This window comes from Panthera leo, chromosome C1, assembly GCF_018350215.1.
Source record: "Panthera leo isolate Ple1 chromosome C1, P.leo_Ple1_pat1.1, whole genome shotgun sequence".
Lineage (NCBI taxonomy): Eukaryota > Metazoa > Chordata > Mammalia > Carnivora > Felidae > Panthera > Panthera leo.
The window spans coordinates 97,389,585-97,413,439 of NC_056686.1; the positions used below are offsets into that span (position 1 = coordinate 97,389,585).

Consider the following 23,855-nt stretch of genomic DNA (forward strand, 5'->3'; position numbering starts at 1 on the left):
ACCCTAGAATTGCATGCACATATGGACCGAAGGTCATGCACATGAATATTTATAGCAGCATTATTTGTAGTAGCCCTAAACTGGAAACAACTCAAAAGTCCATCAACTGTAGGATGGGTATTCACACAATGGAATAATATGCACAATTAGAATGATGGAACAGCTGTTAAACTCATCCACAGGGATGAATCCTACAGACACAAGGTTAATCAAAAGAAGCCAGATAACAAGACATCCAGATGGCCAACCGACACATGAAAAAATGCTCAACATCACTCATCATCAGGGAAATACAAATCAAAACCACCATGAGATACCACCTCACACTTGTCAGAATGGCTAACATTAACAACTCAGGCAACAACAGATGCTGGCGAGGATGTGAAGAAAGAGGATCTCTTTTGCATTGTTGGTGGGAATACAAGCTGGTGAAGCCACTCTGGAAAACAGCACGGAGGTTCCTCAAAGAACTAAAAATAGAACTACCCTATGACTCAGCAATTGCACTACTAGGTATTTATCCAAGGGATACAGTTGTGCTGTTTTGAAGGGACACATGCACCCCCATGTTTATAGCAGCACTATCAACAATAGCCAAAGTATGGAAAGAGCCCAGATGTCCATCAATGGATGAATGGATAAAGAAATATTACTTGGGAGTATTACTTGGCAATCAAAAAGAATTAAATCTTGCCATTTGTAACTACGTGGATGGAACTGGAGGGTACTATGCTAAGTGATATTAGTCACTCAGAGAAAGACAAAAATCACATGACTTCACTCATATGAAGACTTTAAGAGACAAAACAGATGAACATAAGGGAAGGGAAACAAAAATAATATAAAAACAGGGAGGGGGACAAAACAGAAGAGACTCATAAATAAGGAGAACAAACTGAGGGTTACTGGAGGCGTTGTGGGAGGGGGAATGGGCTAAATGGGTAAGGGGCACTAAGGAATCTACTCCTGAAATCATTGCTTCACTATATGCTAACTAATTTGGATGTAAATTTAAAAAAAATAAAAAAGTAAAAAAAAAGAAGTAATTATAATAAAAAGTAATATATTTGGCTACAAAAAAAAGAAGTCAGATAAAATATATGTCTATACACTGCACATGAGTCCATTTATAACAAGCTTAAAACCAGACAAAGCTGAACTATACTGTTTAGGAATAAATGGGTAGGATGTAAAACTATAAAGAAAAACAGGTAAATGAACACCATAACGGTCAAGACAGTGGTTACCTTTCATGGGGGTGGGAAGGGAACAGTGACAGAAGGTGGCCTGATGGAGACTTTTCAAGGTGTCGGTGGCATTGTCTCCACCGCTGTGATGTTTCCATTCCATTCCAATGTGGCTTACGTAAGCATTCACTTTGTGATAATTCATTTTGTTTTGACCACACTTCTCTATATGTGTGTTATATTTAAAACAATTTTTTTTATTTTTTTAAAATGTTTATTTACTTTCGAGAGATAGGGAAGAGCACGAGCAGGGGAGGGGCAGAGAGAGAGAGACACAGAATCCACAGCAGGCTCCAGGCTCTGAGCTGTCAGCACAGGGCCCGCCGCGGGGCTCGAACTCACCAACCGTGAGATTATGACCTGAGCCGAAGCCGGACGCTCAACCGACTGAACCACCCAGGCGCCCCTTAAAACAACTTTTTAAGTTAACCCAGAGTAGTTCTTGTGTTTGACTTAAAACAAACAAAAAGACCTGCCCTTCGGAATAACACAAGAACGAGCCCATGGCACCACCACAACTTTGGATTCATGTGCACTATGGAATTTTTCTCACTTTAATAAAAAGATACAAAAAATAGGACGGCATAGTATATGAATATTGCCTTTTAATACGAATGACGACTCCAACACTCTTAAAGGCAATCTGTTTTCATTTGTCAGTGCCCTGTCTTTTCCACAGGTACGATTTCTCCCATCTCACCTCTTCAATGGGGAGGTCCTGGAGCTGCGGTAAGGAGCAAGACAGGATTCCAATAAGGAACGGAGTGGGTGAGCACACGATGTCGATCATAGATGCTGGTAGGACCGGGATGTAGGTATGCTGCCAGGTGAACGGATACAGTGTGGCAACCACAGCATGGCCACATTTTGACAGGGTGCTGGCCAGAGAAGGAAGCAGAAACGGTGTGACGCACTCAACAGGTGGAGGAGAATGGTTCAGATGGGATGTTACAGAATTACCTGACACCGGTTAGTGATCACAGATGAGCGATTCTGTGAGGACTCATTAAGTTTTGACATTTTGTTTACATTTTTAACTTAATTCACAGAAAAGTTTTAGTCTTAACCAGCTTTTCCCCACAATTTATATTGCTCAAAGTTAATGTGTACTTAGATAAAGGAATGCCAACTAATTTCTTGTTTGAGTATAGTTGACACGCCATACTGATGTTACCTTAGTTTCAGGTGTCACCAACGTGACATTGGTTTCAGGTGTAAACATAGTGACTCCAAGTCTCTCCACATTATACTATGCTCACAAGTGTTGTGACCACCTGTCAACCTTAGCATTACAGTATCATGGACGATATTCCCTATGGTGTACCTTTTATCCCATGACTTATTCATTCCAGCAGTATGAACCTTTAACAACGGTTTAAGTAAAACACATTTAGAAAGATAAATTCACTGCAATCCCAAAGTGACGGCTATAGCCTAATGCCAAATAGCTCTGGATTACTGACCATTTGGAATTCTCCACGTCACTATGGCATTAGGTAACTGAGATCCTCCAGTTTTTGTAAATGCCCAAATTTTAAAATAGCGAAAACAAGTGAAATACCAGTAGGAAGTGACATATTTTACAAATTTCTCACCTTAGGCTGTTGGCAACAAAGATTACCCTCCGTTCCAAAAGGAGGGAGGCACAGACCCGGATGAGATTGCACACACTCAGGCACTTAAAGAGACATTCAAAGTCAACATGTTCTAGTCGGGAATCCAGTGGTCGGCAGAGTTCAATAGACTGAAATGAAAGAATTCGAATCAGGGGAGTTCAGGTTGGAAAACAATCTATAATGACACCATTAATGGATCCTGTCATTCTTTTACAGGGGAAATTCAGGAAAAAGGTTTTGCTACAGAGTTTGTGAAGCTGTCTACAGCTACTCCCAAGACCTAACGCCTAATTATTTTTTTAAGGATTTTATTTTTTTTAAATAATCTCTATACCCAACATGGGGCTCAAAATCATAACCTTGAGTTCAAGAGTCACATGCTCTATTGACTGGACCAGCCAGTGCCCCCTAATAACTTCTTTTCACGCTGTAAGTTTCTGGTAAAACCTTTTATTTTACCAGACAATAGCATGTATAATCATCATTTATCACACTGCTATTGTTACAAACAGGGCTCAGTCTACAAAAGGCAGAAAACCTCTAGCTCCTAGACGGCTCGACTATCTCACAACTGGACTAACTCACAATGTCTCACAACTGGCCATTTCACCAGTGATTTTTGGTACTAAAACACATTCTGCACAGTTTATGGAAAAGGGAAATCTATGCCCTGAGGCTTCTGGAAATTCTGCCTATTAGTGTAAGGCCTGCTTTTTGGTGGCTATCAAGCCTTTTCAACATGAGCTAACTTACCCCATCGCCAGCCCCAGGGAGGTAGCTCTTAACTGTGATGGTGCGTCCAGGAGCTGGGAAGGGAGCTTCCATGACACTTCGCATGAATGGGTAAACCAGGGCTGGAGACATTTCCCTTCTCTTCTCCACTTCATCCAGAATCTGCACGTGCAACGTATGTTACTTTATTAGGGACTCAGTTCAAACACATAAGGAACTACCAAACTTGGTGCACAAGCTTGAAAATTACACCAACAGATTTTAAGACAGATAAGCTTCCGCAACAAAAAAAAGTTCATTAAAGGCCTCGTATCTCTTGGGGGTATCTTTATATCTCCAAGAAAAGTTACTCAAATCAATCCACTTATTTTTAGAAGAGGAGCTCCTTTCCACCTCCCTACGGTAGGGGCAGAGAAGGGGACACCGACCGTGATATCTTGCAGTTTGGGGTCTGGGAAAGACTCATGAGGCAAGGTAAGCTTCGGGCTAAGTTCGCCTTGAAGCTGGGAGGTTTGGCAAATCAAAATGAGATGACGCAACAACATAGTGACTCCGGTAAACTAGACAAATGTAAACATAGTCTAGTCTAGACGAACGTAAACCTTCAAACTTGTGGCTCTAATCTACTACTGAGAACCCTTCCTAAAGTAGTATGCTGGAGTCCGTGTCACAAGACATAGCCCAGTGAAATCATCAGAAACAAAACGTACTCGGAGCCCAGGAAGCACAGCACCTTTCCCAGGGCTCATTCTGCACTCACCTTGGAAAAAAGGTTGAAGCAGCCCAGGCGGCTAACCATGCAGTACACCTCAGGGAGTCGCTTCCCTTTGCCTTCTGGCTAAAACAAAACACATCAAAGCAAAAATGACGCGGCACAAGTCTTTGTTAATTTGAACTATGAATACTCTCTTGGTACTCTTTAGTACAGAGTAGGAACCAAGGCTAGATGGGAAAATGCTAAAAAAAATGATAGCATGATTTATTCCAGGTTTAGTGGCAGCATCTAAACAAGAAGCAAGTAACTCAGAGCTCCCGCGAATGGCTTAATTCACGCCATCCCTTGAATAGACCCAGGCTGATATTTAACCACTCTGTCATTGGTTTCTTCATCTATTACAAACACACAAGTAATAGAAGAAGTCCACACCCTTCTTATTCTGGGACACTCGTTGCTAACTCCAACCTCGCTCTTACTAGTTAAAGCTAATGCAGCTTCTTTAATACATGGGTGATTATGCAGCCCTCAAACTCATCTAGAAATAGAGTTTCTGAAGTTCCTAGTCTGATTCTATTGTTTCTTTTTTTGTTTGTTTCTTTTTTTTTTTTTTTTTAGTAATCTCTACACCCAGCATGGGGCTCGAATTCACGACTTCCAGATCGAGAGCTGCACACTCTTCCAACTGAGCCCGCCAGGTGTCCCTGGACTCTACTACGGACTCTATTGCCCAGCCCTGCCTGTAGAACAAGCCTGGTACTTACCAAGAGCTTCTTACAGTAACCAAACCAGCGGCTCCCATCTTCACCAGTTAAGACAAAGGAGAATGTTTCACTGAAAAAAAATAGTCGATAGGTGAGATCTAAACAACTAATTATTACATTCTTCATGGAACAAACTATTTTTTTAAGTTTGTTTGTTTAGAGTAGGGGGGAGAGAGAGAATCCCAAGCAGGCTCCACACAGTGCAGAGCCCGACGTGGGGCTCGAACTCACAAACTGTGAGATCACGACCTGAGCTGAAGTCAGACGCTTAGCCAACTTAGCCACCCCGGCGCCCCAGAACAAACAATTTAAAATTAGTGTCCAACAGCAGTCATTTTGTGATGTAAGAGGAGGCATTAATACCACATTTATTGCAAGCCACCCTCCTCCTGAGGAAGAATGTCCAGGCCTGAGAATATCTTGCCTGACACTGTATGTGTGAGAGAGAAAGTACAGAATGACCTTCTGATGCCACTGCCTTTTACTTTCTTATTTACCCAGTCTAGCTATTAATCAAGCCTATTTTCCTTTTAGTGAATATCTGATAGAGTCTAACATTTAGGAAAGGTATTTTTCCCTTCCAAATTCTTCTATTTAGTTCCGAGAGGTCCTATGGAACAGTGACTGGCAAAGGGTTATATCCTTAACTATAAAAGTTGCTAGGAAAATTATCAGCTCCTCACCGGAAACATAAGCAAAAGATTTGCAGAGCGGGGCACCTGGGTCACTCAGTTAAGCCTCTGACCTCAGATCAGGTCGTGATCTCACAGTTCGTGAGTTCGAGCCCCACATCGGGCTCTCTGCTGTCAGCATAGAGCCCGCTTCAGATCCTCTTTCCCCCTCTTTCTCTACCCACCCCCACTCTTGAGTGCTCTCTCTCTCTCTCAAAAAAACATTAAAAAAAGATCTGCATAGTTTATAAAAAGAAGACCAAGAAAGAAATTCATCTGTATAGTTTATAAAAAGAAGACCAAGAAAGAAATTCATTAAAAATCAAAGAAATCCAAATTTGAGCAGTGAATACATACATCTATATATGGCCAAAAACAAAGATTGAAAGGGAATATGCCAACATAGTTATTATCTCTGAGTGCCAGAATGCCAGTGACTTATAACTTCCGCTTTTTATTTATTCCTCTGTATTTCCCAAATGTTCCAGAAAAAAAAAAAAAACCCATATAACTCATTGGGCAGAAAAGCCAGCTATGGAGCGGCCAGGCCATTATGAAAGAAGCTGCTTGTGCAGTTACCAGTGCACCTGACAGCTTAAGACCATCAGGATTGATGGTTCAGAGAGGAGAGTGGCCATCAGGCCAAACTGGTTAGGCGAGACAGCAGCTCAGACTGGAGGCAACGTGAGGCAGAAAGGCAGAGCAGCTACTTAGGCAACAGCCGAGGCTCTCCTCCAGCAGGTTATCTGTATGTGACACGGTTCCAGAATCACGCTTTTCCGCCTAAATAGCACGGTCAATAATTACAGTTCTGAACTGAGCAGTTATCTACTTACAAGCAGGATTCAGGGAGGATAACTGTTTATTAATTGAACACAGTTCCCTTGAGATACCAGGAAGAAATTCCTTATCTTCCCTTCTCAATATGCTCACACCTCCCAATCTGGATCCTCCCTTTGTACAAGTTCCGCAGGGGAACGTACAATCTGGGCTGTGGCTTCCGTCAACTTGAAGGAGGAACAAGGTGCAGACACCGCTGTTTTACCTCCTAAGTAGGGTCCCTAAGCCCAAGTCCTTTTTCCTTTTCTGTCCACTTGGTGGCATTTCTGATTGTACATAAAACGGAACTTTTCCCCCCGCAGAACTGGCCAACTGCAGAGCTTCTCAAACTCGTTTTCCCTTTGACACTGAAACTATTCCATGTTTTTCTTTTTTGAACTCACATAGGAAATGTTCTAATTCTGTTTCTTCCTTTCCTCCCACTGCATCCTTGACCTGCTACAGTGTCCACATAGCTTTAACTGCTGGCTCTACCCATTTCTCAAACATTCTGATTCTATTTTTGCAGTTCCAAAAATGAGAAATCAGATTAAGGAACCCATTTACCTCTTGAGTTCTGAGGTTGGCACCCAGTCTTTTGAGTCAGGAAAACAAAACTTGGGGATAACTTTGAGCCTCTCTTCAGTGTCTTTGGACTGCTTAAAGCCATGATCACCCTGAAAAACGGAACATTTATAGGTGACTAATATTCTACGTAAGCAGAGACTATATATACAAAACAGCCTAGTCATGGGAAAAGACGTCTCTGATAAGCCTAAGTAGTCATCTCAGCACAGTGTTGTGTTGTTTCACACGACAGGAAGGCCAAGGCCAGTAATCACTGAAGATACACTGAGAACACGGTTACTAAGAATAAAGAATCCTGTTTTGACATAGAAATAGTTACTTGTGGAGATCCTATAATCTGATGTAAGAGGAGTGGCTGAAAATAGTTTCTAGTCTAGAGGTGGAATCGTAATTCAGGATTCACATACTAGTGGAAACCCAATATTTTAATAAATCATGGGACATAAAATAAAAACCTATTCTATAGCACACTGATAGCAAAAGCCCAGTTAGTGCCAGATACTCTCTGATCAATAGTCAAAGGTGTTTTGAATGTTATTTAGAAAAGATACTATTTTGGGGCGCCTGGGTGGCTCAGTCAGTTAAGTGTCCGACTTCGGCTCAGGTCATGATTTCACGGTTCGTGAGTTCGAGCCCCGCATCGGGCTCTGTGCTGACAGCTCGGAGCCTGGAGCCTGCTCCCGATTCTGTGTCTCCCTCTCTCTCTGACCCTCCCCCCATTCATGCTCTGTCTCTCTCTGTCTCAAAAATAAATAAACGTTAAAAAATTAAAAAAAAAAAGAAAAGAAAAAAAAAGAAAAGATACTATTTTTAGAATCTATCCCATATATAATCATTTCCTTTAGCATATAATCTTTGCTAACTAATTACTAGTTTGCAACTTCCTGTAAAATTTTAGCGTGGAAGGGCTTTGTGTGCAAGTCTGGTATCATACTTAAAAGAACAATCTAAATTTAGTTAAACCAAAAGACATTTAAAAATTAGTATGGAAACAAGCAGAAAATAAGTCTATTATAGCCATAGCACCCTCATGTAACTAATACAAATTAATCCTTTAATTTAATTTCTGAAACAAAACATGCAGCCATTCTGAATCACCTAGACATTCATTTAGCTCTTCAGAAACGGAAAAGCATTCTAACAAAAGTTCAGTTGTCTAATCTTCTATTATTTTTACGTTGTTAAATGACTCGGAATCGTCTTCATTTACGGTTTTCCACAACACAATCAAGAGAGACTTGGTCAGCTCTCTCCCTCCTTAACTTATGGGAGCCTAATGCACAAGGATGCTAAGTAATTTGCTTAGAAACATCCCTGAATCCCTGCCAGACTTAGCTGGGTCCTTATCTGGCTCTGAGCCCGTTAATTCAGGCTTTGTTGCAACCTCGAGATTTCTGCAAAGGTAAGACTGAAAAATCGGAAAAAAAAATTAAGCTTCTCTTTATGGGAAATTGAACTCTTCAAGACTATCTGCATTACATCATTTTAGACTTTCATGGTTCAGTGTTGTGACACTGTGGCTCTCAGGCTACACTGAAGAATTTTATAAGAAATTAAACAGTTTTGTTTACAGTAGGAGTGTTGTTGAGCACTTTTTTTTAAGGTTATTTTTTTCTGAGAGAGAGAGAGAGAAAGAGAGAGAGCAAGCGGAGGAGGGGTGGAGAAAGAGAGGGAGAGAGGGAATCCCAAGCAGGTTCCGCACTGCCAGTGCAGAGCCCAATGCGAGGCTCAAACCCACAAATCACGAGATCATGACCTGAGCCAAAGTTAAACGCTTAACCAACTGAGGCACCCAGGTGCCCTAGCACTTTTTTTTTTTTTTTCTAATGAGAACTTATGCAGGAAATGTCTCTTAGATTCCATTCCAGTACAGTTGTGCTCCAGTAGCTTTTTTTGGTGAAACACGTAAGTGGGGGTTTAAATCTCAAGTCCTAAAGCAGCTGAGCAGATAACTTAAATAAGAGACATGGTCCAAGTATTAAGATGGAGAGTGAGGAGATTCCCTGTTTAAAGGGATCACACCTTACCAAGGCTCATTACATAATTTGCAGAGCACAGCTGCAAGATGAAACTGTGGACCCGTTGTTCAAAAAGCAGGAAAAATTAAATACAAAATAAACTATAAAACTTTTTGTTTTCTTCTGTGGTTTCTCTCTCAATCTACAGTGTGGGGTTCCTGTTTGCTTTTTAATGTTATGCCCTCTCAGGCATAAGACAGAAAATCAAATAATATTTGTTAATAATAGCTACCATTTATGAAGTGCTTACTATGTGCCAGGGACTGTGTTAAGCACTTTAAATACATTATCTTATTAAACCCTCACTAATAATGGATAACATTCTATAGTGCTGACTATATGCTAGACACTATTCTAAGTGCCTTATACAGCTCATTTAATCCTCACTGCAACTCAACGGGATAGACATTACTATGATTACCTCCATTTTACAAACGAAGAAACCAAGGCACAGAGCAGTTAAGTAACTGCTCAAAGTCACAGTGCTAATTAGTGGCAGGTGCAGAGAGTTGGCTTAGAGTCCATGCTCTAAACTGCTATCCTGTTCTGTCATATTTATTGTTCCCCTCATCACGAATGAGAAAACTGAGGGGCGCCCGGGTGGCTCAGTCGGTTGAGCGTCCGACTTCAGCTCAGGTCATGATCTCACGGTCTGTGAGTTCGAGCCCTGCGTCGGACTCTGTGCTGACAGCTCAGAACCTGGACCCTGCTTCAGATTCTGTGTCTCCCTCTCTCTCTGCCCCTCCCCCACTCATGCTCTGTCTCTCTGTCAAAAATAAACAAACATTAAAAAAAAAAAAGAATGAAAAAACTGAGGTTTTGCAACTTGCTAAAGGGCACTTAGTAAACAGCAGAGCAAAAAAAAAAATAAATAAATAAACAATTTGGATAATAAGTTTTTGCCCTTGTTTGCAGCTCAGGCCAGACGTGAGACGTCACCAGAGTCACTTACCAGATCCTACAAAAGGTACAGTGTTAGTAAAAGCTGCTTGAGATCACAATAGAAAGAAGAGCGGAGATAAAACACAGAGACACGAGAACACTCCTGGATGCCTCTTGGTCTCCCTGCACCTACCTTGCCAGGGAACTGCTGTATGACCTGGGGAATGTAGCTTATTTCCGATGGCTTCTTCTGGAGGGACACCACCACAAAAAGTTCAAAGAGCTGCTGCTCCTGTAATTCAATAAGATCCCTCTCTAAGGTCTGGTAGTGAGGATTCCTCTTGGAAGACTGCTGGAGCTGGGCTAAGCGCTTGTGGCGGTCTGCAATGAAATCAGGGAGCACTGTTTTTCCTTTGTAGCCCCGTCTTCCCTCCAGCACCCAGAGGTCATGACCCATATGGACTAATCTTCACCCAGTCATGGCTGACGGAGTGCTGACTAACCGACGTCTGCCACACAGCCCTGCGAGGGCTATGACATACTTGGGGAACAAGTACAGAGTCTCACAAGCACCCAGGAGCCCGCGGTGTCCCAACCGATACTCTAGGTGCGTCCCAACACATATTCTGTGCTCTCCCAGCTTCCGCGGCGTAACACCAGGATACGTGGAAAACGTCAGGTAAAAGCATTGGCCTGACAACAGATGCCACTGGCTGGTGATGAAATTATGAAGCGGGGTTCGTGAGTAAACGACTAAGAAAGAATTCTTGAGACGTTTTTGGTGCAAAAATGAGGTTTTATTATAGCATGGGCACAGGACCCGTGGGCAGAAAGAGCTGCACTAGGGTTGTGAGGAGAGACTGATTATATACTTTTGAGTGTGTGGAGGGAGGGGGGATAGAGATGAAGTGAGTTTCTAAGGAATTTCCGGATGCTGAAGGCAGGGTCTTCCAGGACCCTGAAGATGTAACTATTGTCAAGATAAGGTTGCTTTTAGGTTTTTTTTTTTAAGTTTTTTAAAAGTTTATTTATTAATTTTGAGGGAAGGGGAGCAGAGAGAGAGAGGGAGAGAGCGAATCCCAAGCAGGCTCCACACTGCCAGCCCGAAGCCCAATGTGCGGCTCGAACTCACAAACTGTGAGATCATGACCTCAGCCAAAATCAAGAGTCAGACGCTTAACCAACTGAACCACCCAGGTGCCTCTACTTTTAGTTTTTAATAAAACATAAACATTAAGGCAGGAAGGCAGCCATGAATTCCTTGAGGAAGGCCACGCTCTGCATGTTTCAGGTGTCTATCAGTGGGCTGCAGGCTGTAAGGAAATTTACTTTAAGCTGCATTTCTCTTGCCTTTGTTTCCCTCATCATTGGGACCATGAAATCACGTGTGTGTGTGTGTGTGTGTGTGTGTGTGTGTGTGTGTGTGTGTACACGCTGGGGGGAAGATCTGATAAAAGAACAGAGTCCTACAGAGGCTAAGTACACAAAAGGATGAGTTTGATAAAATTAAAATAAAAACTATCCTCACATTAAAAAAACTGCCTTTTACCCTTCTCTCCTTGGCATATATTACTCACAACGGACACATGCTTACATCAATATATGGTGTTAAATCCAAGAGGGGAAAAATGAACCAAAAGAAGACACCTATTAATAGACTATTTCTCAAAAGAATGAAATTATGGAAGCATACTACTTAAATATGAGAAATTCCACTCAAAACTGGTTAGCATTTATCCTTTATTCTCATTTATCTCCAAACTGTGGACAATGTGGGGTAGTCTCCTGTAGAGGAAATGCAGAACTTGCAGAAGAAATAGTCTAAGTGGCCCAGAGATTTGATGATGTGTTATTCTGAGCCACGATCGAAAGACGCAGCCTCTGACTAATTGTTTGCTTCTCTTTTGCGATGTGACACACTCTGCCCCCAAAAGAAGTTACACCACGGATCAAATATTAAGAACACTTCAAAATTCATCTCGAAATGGCTCCCCCGAATTATCCAGTTCATTTAGTGCTCTAGGCAAAGCTCAGTTCAAATCAAGAAAATTTTACGTCCTGTTTCTCAGCAGCAACGGCATTAGCTGTCATCCTTACACATCCAGGCTGAACCTCATGATGACTTAAGTTTCACCTTAGTAAGGCTACAGAATCAAACACCTGAAGCAATCAGGCCAATGGAGAGAGCACATGACTATTAATCATAAGACCCGAGTATCAGGCTCGGAACTGCCCTACACTCAGCTTTGACAATTCATGTCTCTGACTGTCTCCATGCCTCGATATGTCAGTCAGTGAAACAGGAACTATATAATTTGCTATGAAAACCCATTACGTGAAGGATACAGAGACCATGATATGTCTGAACACATACAGTCAAAAAATGTATGGCAGATTCTATGTGCTAGTAGAAAGCAAACGGCACAATAATTTGAAATATAAGTAAATGTCTGTGAATGAGAAATAGATCGATATTTCCTATCTCAGTATCAGAGATGTCAAAGTTAAATAAGTACACTTGAGTGATTATGAAAAATTAGATATTTAATGGTATGTATTTGTCTCAGAGGATGATTCACATACTCTGTTTTGGCTGCTGGGAAACTCCTGCACCTATGTCTGAACATGCAGTTTCGCTGCTCCCCTAAGAACACTCCATCTTAAGAGCCGTACTGTTTGCCTCATTCCACCACGGGAGGTTTTTAACGCTGTCGAACATCTAACAGTGTACTGCTTAATCCCCCAAATTTCAGCAGGTCTTATCATAAAAATATCACCCACTAAATAAAGCTGAATGTGGGAAAAACATGCTCAATCCCAAAGGCAGGTGCTACTCCACCCATGACCATGATCATCACGAGAAAGGGAGCAGCCCCACTGACTCACTCACTCTTTGGCAGATACTCAGCATCACTTTCGTTCCCACTGGTTTCACCTGAAAAGAGAGAAAGAGTTTCTATTTGTCTTGTCCGACAGTAGGGAGTCCATGGGGATGAGAACAGTGTAAAAGTCTCCATGGGCCGGGAGCCCTGGAGTCAGGGGTAATAAAGACTCTGAGCCGTTCTCCAGACCACCTGGTTACAACAGGGTAGGGCAGTCACAAAAGAAAACAGCCGCTCACGACCAGAGGGGCAACTAATCTACTCTAGCTCCTTCCCACACCCCACCTCCCTCCTCAGCTCATCCCTGATTCTAAGAAGTCTGGCTCAGAATAGATTCTATTGCTACATTCATGTCCTTGTCCTTATATTCCCAAACAAGATATCAAAGGTAGACACCAACCTGGCTAAATAAAAACCTCAACACAGAACTAACCATGAATTCAGAGTAAAAGGAACATGTGGGGGTCAGAGGGATAACCACACAAATTTACGGAGAAATATCTGAGCTACTTTATGGTGCTTCTAAGCTACTTCTAGGCCAAATTCAGCATTCCTTTACTCCGAATTCTTACAGTACTCAGTCTGCTTTGAACTGCTCTTATTTTCCCCAGATTTTAAGTACCTTGGTTATAAGAAGCTATGCTTTTACAAGGGGTATTTTGCACCACAGTGCTAGCCACACGGCCAATTTACACACATACACACGCACACACACACACACACACTTATACACACAGCTTTGTGAACAAGTGAATGAAAAATTCCTAGATTACGTCTGAAAAGTTAAAGCATAATTTAAAAGTGCACAGACAGGGAAAAATCTTTCTGTAACCTGCTTTCCTTTCCCTTTTCTTTCTTTCCAGACACTTCCAGAGGTTACTAAGGGGTGTGTGATGCTAAGTACACAAATAGGACTTTCTGTAGCAAGAAAAACAAGGCTAGGAGTCATAAATGAAAAATATATAAGCTTGATGATATAAAAATGGAAATTTCTCCCTAATAAAAATTACTAAATTCAAAAGGTGAATGATAAACGGGGAAAATAACTGTAATATACATTGCAGACACAAGGATACATTTCTTCACATTCAAATAGCTGTTACAAATGAATTAGAAAAATTATAGCACAACAGAAAAAGGAATAAAGGGTAGGAATAGGCAATCTATAGAAAAAGATTTATAACTTTCTATAAGCATGACAACTGTCCAAATTTAAAATTAAAGAAGTGTAAATTAAAATAATAAATAAGCTACAATATTCAACCGTGCCATGGGAAAAACTAAAAAGCTTTAATAAAACACAATATTAGTAAAGATTATGCAAAAAAGTCATTTTCAAATGCTGTCCGTAGAAATATAAGCAGTTATTATAATCTGTGGGGCAATTTGGCAGAAATCATAAAAATTTTACATGTACATATTTTTTGGTTAAGTCCAATGCTAGGTACTGATTCTATAGCTGTATTCTTACCAATATACAAAGTTATATACAAAAAGATATATAATGCAGCATTGTTTGAAGAGCAAAAAAAAATATATATACATAGAACTTCAATATCCATAGGTTGAATAAAGTGTGAAACAATCAAAATGTCTATTATGTGTTGATACTAAAAGAGCTCTGAAATATATTAATTAATTTTTTTTTTTATTTAAAGCAATATATACAAAGTCTGAATGGTATAAAAAACTATTTGGGTAGGGGCGCCTGGGTGGCTCAGTCGGTTGAGTGTCTGTCTTTGGCTCAGATCATGACCTCGCAGTTTGTGGATTTGAGCCCCGCACTGGGCTCTGTGCTGACAGCTTGGATCCAGGAGCCTGCTTCGGATTCTGTGACTCCCTCCCCCACGAGCACTCTCTCTTTCTCTCAAAATTAAATAAACATTTAAAAAATAAATAAACAACACACTTGAATTATTCACTCCTCTTAAAAAAAAACTATTTGGGTAGAAAAAACTATTTGCATGTGCATAAAATTTTCTGGGAGTAGTAGGAGGTTTGGGAAACCTTGGGTTTTCATTTTTTTCTCATTCTACATTATTTTAATATTTGCTGTGCTCATTTAAATTTTGTGATAAGGAATAAGAGAATGTTAAAAAATGTTGCTTCCTCATAAGACATGTAACAGAAAAAGTACCTATTTAAATACTGTGTACTGTATAGGTTTTGGGGGTTTGAATTTTTTTTTAAGTAGGCTCCATACCCAAACATGGGGCTTGAACTCACCACCCTGAGATCAAGAGTTGCATGCTCTACTGATTGAGCCTATCAGGCGCCCCCTTTTTCTTTTACTAGAAAAAAACTTTTTTAGGGGCACCTGGGTGGCTCAGTTGGTTGAGTGTCCGACTTTAGATCTTGGCTTGGGTCATGATCAGGCGCTGTCAGTGCAGAACCTGCTTGGAATCCTCTCTCCCTCTAGCTCTCTGCCCCTCCCCCACTCACATGCCTGTGTTCTCTCTCTCTGAAAATAAATAAATAAACTTAAAATATTTTTAAAAATTAATTTATTTGTAGTAGGCTCCATGCTCAATGTGGGGCTTGAACTCATGGCCAATAGTCACATGCTCTTGTATACATTTCAGGTGTGCAATATAGCTATTTGACAAGTGCATACATTATGCTGTGCTCACTGCAAGTGTAGCTACCATCTTATAGGCTTTAAACTTCAAATTAACCACCATGATAGAAAGCACACTGGAGCTACGGCGTATTACTCAGCATGAAGGAACAAACACCGTGAGCTCCTGAGTCCTGTTTGTGTCCTTAGCATCAGGCACTTCTTAGGGGCCTATCAAGTGTCTGGAAAGAAAGAAATGAAAGGGGAAAGGAAGGAAAAGTAATACAACTGGAAGAGACCCTACAAAAGCTCATTTAGGTGGCTTTCCTCTATTCACATCTGTAGGTTTTGATGATCCGTGTTCCAAGAAACTGAATGATGGTTAAGGGGCTTGCTTACAAGCCCATAGGAAAATCTATTTAGAATCTATAGGGATCAAAAAAGAAATAGGTTGTCCGTTTTTTACACGTGACTTCAACACACAAAATTATAATGACAGAACTGAAGAAGGGCAATAAATCATTTTGTAACAACTGATAACTAAAAGTTAAGAAATGTTTAGGTTGGAACAGATTCAGTAAAACCTAGCATGTACTGACAGAGTAGGTAAATAAAATTATCTGGTTCTACCAGTCATTGTTGATCTACAGACAAAAGCTTAAGGAGGAAAACAAAATCTGAAAATGTAACTGTGGAGCCAAGAGATCCTCAGGCATGAGACAACTTCCTCAGGCCCACAGGAGGAGTTGGTTACAGAGGCTGGGTAAATGCATATTTTCTTTGAGCCTTGCAAAAGAAAAACACACTTGTGGGGAAGAGTTACAATTTAGGGATTGTTGTAAGTTCACAATTCATTCTGTCGAGTTTTTTTCAATAACGATACAGAGAAAAAAAGACTTGGCTTTTCAAAACTTATCTTAGAGCCAAATTTACTGAAATGTTCCTAATCCATAAGGCATAAGACATACAAATAAAGTAAGAGATCAGTAAGAACCTACTTAGTGCAGCATAAGCATCGAGAATGTAGCTGCCAGTAGACTGCTATTAATTTAGGAAAATGGTAATGTTTCATAAGAATTTGTCCTGGCCCCAGTGTATTGAAATCTTACATAATTTGCAATTTACAATTTATTTCCTTATCTAGAAACAGTTGACAATAATGTCTGCCACAAAGGCTATTTAGAAGATTAATGATAATGAGTCTAAAAGGGTCCAGAATAATAGCTGGCACCAGTTTTCATCTTCTGTACCTAGTTCTGAAATATACACATAAAAAGCCTTTGACAATATCCTTGTTGAGGATAAAAAAAAAAAAAACACATGGAGAAATCATTAAACTGCTAAAAATCAAGATTTATGAGAAAAATGGCGAGTAACTGTTGGTGACAGAAAAGGGTAGGACTTCATGGTACCATGCTCCTTTCTGCAAACCGACACTTCCTCCACTGGCTCAGCTTCTTCTTCTGTAAAATAAGGACAGTCCCTGCGTCCTAGTGTTGTCATACGTTACACATGAGATAAAGTATGTAGAAAATCTATTACTTCATTCAGTAAGTGGTTCCTATTAGCAGCAATAACCAAAATGATTTCTTCTGTGGCAGAGAAGATTAGAACATGTTTTGATCACTGCTTTTGAAAATATGGAAACTTGTATCTAAAATGGTGACTAGTTGATTTTAGAGTAAGAAGAAAGAGGCTCAAATTGGAGCAGGGAGGATTTTATTTTCAGATTGTAATTGTTGGAATGCAGAACAGATTTTCAAGGGAAATTAAGAAATTTCTGTCTTTGGACGTCGGCAAAAATAGGAAACATTCTTCTCTGGTTATGACTTGGCTGTTGTTTCTCGCTTGACAAAAACTGCTAAACTCTGCATGTTCTTTGTCAGAAAACCAAGTTAAGAATCTTGCATGAGGCTAAGAAAATTCTAATAATTCACTACGGATGTTCGAAGTTTCTTAATTAAGACAATGTAAGGTTTGGGTCTCCTGGGTGGCTCGGTTGGTTAAATGTCCAACTGCAGCTCAGGTCATGATCTCACCACTTGTGAGTCCGAGCCCCGCGTCAGGCTCTGTGCTGACAGCTCAGAGCCTGGAGCCTGCTTTGGATTCTTTATCTCCCTCTCTCTCTGCCCTTTCCCTGTTCACTCTGTCTCTCTCAAAAATAAAAAAACATTAATTTTTTTTTTTAAAAGACAATGTAGGTTTTATCTAGGCATCTGAAGGATGAAACTACTACTGAACTTAGTAGATGACTACCAGTTCTGTGCCACATACCTGTGGTCTCTATATACCTAATATTATCGGTTCTACTGAGAGTCTAACTGAAAGAGTCTATACTGAAAGAGACTATAAATCAAAGTAGGATTATAAAATAACGCAATCTGCCTATGAAAATTAGTCTCATTGGCAGGGATTTGAGGAAGAATAAGAAATAATCCCTTATCTTAAAGAAGTTATATTTAAGTGGGATAGATAGGAAAGTAAACCAAGAATTATAATTTACATAAATGTTAAGTTATATGACTCTCCCCTCAAATGCTGGCAGCTCTGGACAGCTGCAACAATTCTTACCTTTTGAGGGAGGTACGTCTTTTCCAGTGTATGGGTGTAACTTTACCCTCTTTTTCCCTCTCTTAGACTCAAATATATCAGCAATTTTCAATACGAGCTGAAAAAAGACCAACAAAGCACAAGTTAAAACTAACACCAGACACTTGGGTGGCTCATTTGGTTAAACGTCCCACTTTGGCTCAGGTCTTGATCTTTCAGTTTGTGAGTTCAAGCCCCACATCGGGCTCAGTGCGGACAGCACGGAGCCTGCCTCGAATCCTCTGCTTCCCTCTCTCTCTGCCCCTCCCACGCTCACGCACTCTCCCTCTCTCTCAAAAATAAATAAACATTAAAAAAATTTTTTTAAATAATAAAGATTTTATTTTTAAGTAATCTCTATGCCCAACGTGGGGCTTGAGCTTACAACCTCAAGATCAAGAGTCACATGCTCCACTGACGGAGCCAGCCGGGTACCTCCCCTTTTTTTTTTTTTTTTTTAAAGATTCAACACCAAATTTTCATATTAATTTACTAATGATTTTCACTCAGAGAAAGATCCTTTTTAAAAGTAAAAACCTTGACATTTTTTCAATTTTGAATCTACACTGATCTTTAGTAATATGTTGTTCTAATAGAAAATCCATATAACATGGGTAGAGAAGGAGGAAAGGCGATCTTCTTTCCAGAAGGACCCAGCACAGGCTCTTAGAGAGATTCCTTGTCACTCCACATCACAACATGCAAGAAACCTGCCTATTGCACTCTGTTTTTTAAAAATTCATTCATTTATTTTAATTTTTTAAATGTTTATTTATTATTGAGAGACGGAGAGAGACGGAGCATGAGCACAGGAGGGGCAGAGAGAGGCGGAGACACAGAATCTGAAGCAGGCTCCAGGCTCTGAGCTGTCAGCACAGAGCCCAATGCGAGGCTGGAACTCAGAAGCTGTGAGATCAGGATCTGAGCCAAAGTTGGACGCTTAACCAACTGAGCCACCCAGGTGTCCCATGCACTCTATTTGTTGACCAAGCCTTTCCTATCACCCAGAGTAGGAAGCAGAATACTCCTTCCACTTGGAAGGTGGGGTAAGGCTCAGTTATTTCTGTTCCCAGGAATTCTTCACAAAAAGATAATCACGCTGACAAAGCTTTTGTTAAAGCAAATACTCTCTTTGCTACTGGGAGCACTAATATTACAATTTATTTTACAAATGTCATAAAAATAGGAGGCTCTCAAATGTGCTTTAGGATGAAAACCAGGTTCCATTTAAAAAACATTACTCAGAATTTTTTTCTTTGCTGCTGGGAGGTGTGTGTGAAAGAGACAGATAGACACCGGCAAACACAGACACACATACACAGAGTAGGGTTCAAAAAGGAAAGATGGGGTTCCTGGGTGGCTCAGTCACTTGAGCGTCTGACTCTTGATTTTGGCTCAGGTCATGATCCCAGGGCCTGGGATTGAGTTGGATTCTTTCTCTCCTTCTGCCCCTTTCCCCAACTTGTGCATGCGTGCTATCTCTCTCTCTCTAAAATAAAAAACTTTTTAAAAAGGAGGAAATATGTGTCAACAATACTCAAGTAAAAAAATATTTCAGGGGTGCCTGGGTGGCTCAGTTGTTTGGGTGTCCGACTTCGGCTCAGGTCATGATCTCATGGTTCGTGAGTTCGAGCCCCGCATCGGGCTCTGTGCTGACAGCTCAGAGCCTGGAGCCTGCTTCGGATTCTGTGTCTCCCTCTCTCTCTGTTCCTCCCCCGCTTGCACTCTGTGTCTCTCTCTCTCAAAAATAAATAAAGATTAAAAAAAATTTTTTTTTAATTTTTTTAAAAAAGAGGAAAAAATCAAGCTGAGGAACAGCCACTTTTTAAAAAAAAATTTATGTTTTTATTTATTTTTGAGAGACAGAACATGAGTGGGGGAAGGGCAGAGAGAGAGGGAGACACAGAATCTGAAGCAGGTTCCAGGCTAGCACAGAGCCCAATGCAGGGCTTGAACTCACACACCGTGAGGTCATGGACCTGAGTCGACGTCAGACACTTAGCCTAAGACTGAGCCACCCAGGCACCCCAGTGAACAGCCACTTTTGAAAGGAGGAATTGGGAGGCCTGGCTGGCTCAGTCAGAGCATGCGTCTCTTTATCTTGGGGTTGTGAATTTGAGCCCCACATTGGGTGAAGAGATTGCTTAAATAAACAAACTTAAAAAAATAAAAAAGAGGAATTCATTAGTTTTCCATGTTTATTTCTCTTTCTTCTTAAAATTCCAAGCTTTTTCTTAATTATTAATCCTGATTTAATATATTTAATGCCTCAAATTACAACTGTTAGGAACATAAGAGCCAACAAAGTTTGAGAAGAATGTTCTTGTTTTCTCTTTTGTCCTTGTTTCTCCAGCAATCCTGGCAATCCATAGGCAGTGAATCAGTCCAGCAGAAGAAAAATAACATGTGAGAAACATGTGCTTCCAATATGCAGATTATTCCCACATTTTGGATGCGTTTGTTCTTTTAAAGATTTTTGTAGCTGCCATTCAAGTGAAAAATTACCAGTGTTCTTAAATATTACCATTGTAAAAAAACAAGAGAATCCAACATAAAAAGGTATTGTTAGGGGCTATAAGGAAAGACATATGAAAGTAAACATGTATTTTGGGGACATAATGGACAAAAATAGTATAGTTATTAATGAGCATCTGAAAATTATACTCAAAAGTAGACTCAAATATTATAAAGGAAAGGAACTATCTGTTCTAGAACTATGAGATAAAGTAATAAAATGGAAATTTTGGTTATGAGTTAGGAAGAGTTACCTTGCGGTTGTAGGAAATGTTGTAGAATATTCTTCCTAAGGAATGGTAGAAACCATATTGCTATACACACTTGACGCGACAATATGAGACATGAGGAAATCTATTGTAGCAAACAATCCCACACAGGCTTTCACAGGAGGGAAAGAGAGGAAGGGTGGGGAACAGGCATATGGACTAGATCAGTGATTTTCAAAGTATGAAACCAGTTTCCTTTCCAGGGATAGCTCTAGTCATCAAAGGGGAAGTAAATGAAAACTGCTTTCCTGATGGAATGTTGTTGCTGAAGATACCGAGAAGTCAAAATCTGATTTGCAAGTAGAACATCCTAATAGGATTTAATCCAAGGAGGGTCGCAGTAGAAATGCTAACAGCTTGTTCCTGCCTGACTGTCAAGAGTAAGAGTTCATGGTCATATTTTCCCACCTCACTTCTCAAAAAGACCACTGGGGAAAAATTAGAAAAGGAAAGTTGGATAATATCACCCATAATCAGAAAGAGAATAAGCTTTGAGTACTTGGGGGATCCACATTACCTAAAATACTGAGGCATGAAGTTAAAAGAACTGCAAATTTCCTTCAATCTCATTAAAATCTACAATCTATTATTCCCAAATATTTTGTTAATGTCATTCCAAGGACAATATCTTCAATGCAGTTCCTTCTGTGTTTGTATTCTCACCCCTGTGAACACATGATCTGTTGTCTCCGGGCATGTGGGAGGCTGCTTTGTCGTGCCAGCATGATATATCAGGGGACTACTGTAGAATGCCCAGCAACTCTTTAAACATCTGATTTTACATATTCTTCACCATACACAGGAGATTAAACAGCTGAGGATTTTTTGGTTCCACTGACAGAGATCTGTTTAGTGCTTTTTTAAAACTGTGTGTCTTTAACTCTTCACATATTAAGGAGGGAGGGGCAGGAAATAGATCAGAAGAATTAAAGTATTGTGGAACAGAATATTTCCCAAGGAACCAATCAGCAGTTACTAAACCAAGAAACAGCTGTGACTTTTGTTTAATGTTAAAATCAGGTGCAAAAATTGTGTGCTAAATGAATATTGCTAATTCAGATGGGATTAAGGAAGACTATTTAAATGATCTGCTTTTTTTTTCATTTCTACATAGTTACCCTGAAAACATTCTGAATTACAGAAGAACCAAGTAACATAAACATTTAAAAATGTTGTCATGCAGTTTCTGAAGTGTCCCTCCTTAAAAAAAATATATGTCTTAAAAAACATGTATCTGTCTACAAATAATCCCAGTGTCTTCATTTTGGTTCTAATAGCTAATATTTGGTTCTAATAGTCAACATAATTTAGATTTATTGCCTTTTCCCCCTTGAGAGAGATATCAGTTATTTAATGTAATCGCTAATAATTTCTATTCCCAAGAGTCAAATTTCCTTTCTCTTCCCGCTGAATGGAAATTTTTGCCCCAAATTAAAGGTACAGATTTTGTTATTACTGAAAATCTGTAAACTCAGGCACAAAACGGTTCCCTTCAGCAATTATATATATGAGTGAGAACAACCACACTGAAGCCAGCATCGTTGAATGTCCTCTTATAGGAGATTCTAGTGCCTCCTTGACACAGGCAGCTGATTTTAATGAGAACTAAGGTAAATGAAGTGAACCCTCCATCTAAAATCAATTTTCCAAATCCATAGAGAAACCCTGGCAAAAGCCACTCACGCATTTTTCTTTCATGAGCAAAAACCTAAAATTTAAGGCCGCTTTCCAAATCTTCTCATCCCAATAGATCAGTTCTAACCTAGGATTCGTTCCAGTCTAAAGTTTATTTATTCTCATTTATGGAAATGAAGTAAGGGTCAAAGAATTAAAGTACTGGAGTCCCTACCCTTGGAAGATTTTTCCTTTTCCTGTTTGCAACTTCTCCAGCTCGGAAAAGCTTCCATTCCGTTAAAGTGACAGGCAAAGTTGTATCCTTTGTGAGCTTTGACCGTAAAAAAGCTTGGGAGGTCTTCAGTTCCATAGTCTTCCGGTGCAGGAACTGAGGTTTGGGAGGAAGCTAAAACAGGAGAAGATGTACCAGTAAGGGTAAGATCATCTAGGTAATGCCTATGTTCTCAAGGCCAAGTTATTTCAGAAAAAGATTTATCTTGTCTTTAAAGTCATCTCAATTGAGGCTACCATAATTCCTTTTTTGAAAGGAAAGTTATTTCAGAAAAAGATTTATCTTGTCTTTAAAGTCATCTCAATTGAGGATACCATAATTCCTTTTTTGACCATTTGTAAAGACATCCCTCAAGCTTCTAATCCCAAGTTCTACTACAAGGTAATCAAATTTCCAGAAAACAACCGCTCAGAGTCCTCATTAACTCAGGCAGCCTTTGCCTGCAGGGGTGACAAATGCCTTCAGGGATGAGACAGGTAATTTAGGCCACAGACTGTCGTGAGACTAAGGGGGAGCTGTGGTTAACTACAGTGGAACGAAAAGCTCATGGCTTGTTTAAAGGTGTTCATATTCTAATTTTTCTGAACTGCTAGTAAATGAACAAGAAAAGTCCCCCCAAACCAAAGCACACAAAAAGCTGTGTGCTGCCCAAAACCCCCCACAAAGAACAAAAAACCCACCACTACAAACAAAACCCATATTTCAGAACCTCTTCATCTTGGCCCTAGTTAAACCATTTTAATCTTTTTGTGGAGATCATAAACAAGATTCTTATGTTTTCTTATATTAATTATATTTAATGTTTTCTTACACTAATTCTTTGGTCATACCTTTGGTGCTCTGAAAGCACTTTTAGGGGGCGGTAGTTTCCAGGCCGAAGGGGATCTCCACATGGGCAAAGGCTGTATTGGAATATCTTCATATGGATTTTCTTTGGAGGGATCTTAAAAAATAATGGGAAAAAAAGTTTAGAGAAATGTAGTTAAATGGAAACAAAGTGACTACAGCTAGGAAAAGAAATAAAGAACTGACTGAATATGTTCAGCTTCGTATTCTATATTGCTATAGGGATGTAGGTCTCCAAAT

The 23,855-nt window shown here is 40.0% G+C and overlaps 1 protein-coding gene across 3 annotated transcripts in view; it reads right to left on the reverse strand.

The window, feature by feature from the left end:
- The window catches only part of DENND2C (DENN domain containing 2C), an 89,534-nt gene that overhangs the window by 13,362 nt on the left and 52,317 nt on the right, over positions 1 to 23,855 (reverse strand). For all 3 annotated transcript variants that reach the window (XM_042953531.1, XM_042953529.1, XM_042953530.1), the window contains exons 4-14: positions 23,600 to 23,712; positions 22,713 to 22,883; positions 18,063 to 18,159; positions 12,943 to 12,987; positions 10,246 to 10,433; positions 7,132 to 7,241; positions 5,075 to 5,144; positions 4,356 to 4,433; positions 3,617 to 3,757; positions 2,843 to 2,991; positions 1,948 to 2,125 (exon numbers count right to left, since the gene is read on the reverse strand). In XM_042953531.1, coding sequence (XP_042809465.1) covers positions 1,948 to 2,125; positions 2,843 to 2,991; positions 3,617 to 3,757; positions 4,356 to 4,433; positions 5,075 to 5,144; positions 7,132 to 7,241; positions 10,246 to 10,433; positions 12,943 to 12,987; positions 18,063 to 18,159; positions 22,713 to 22,883; positions 23,600 to 23,712 — 1,340 coding nt within the window. The remainder of the gene's footprint in view (positions 1 to 1,947; positions 2,126 to 2,842; positions 2,992 to 3,616; positions 3,758 to 4,355; positions 4,434 to 5,074; positions 5,145 to 7,131; positions 7,242 to 10,245; positions 10,434 to 12,942; positions 12,988 to 18,062; positions 18,160 to 22,712; positions 22,884 to 23,599; positions 23,713 to 23,855) is intronic.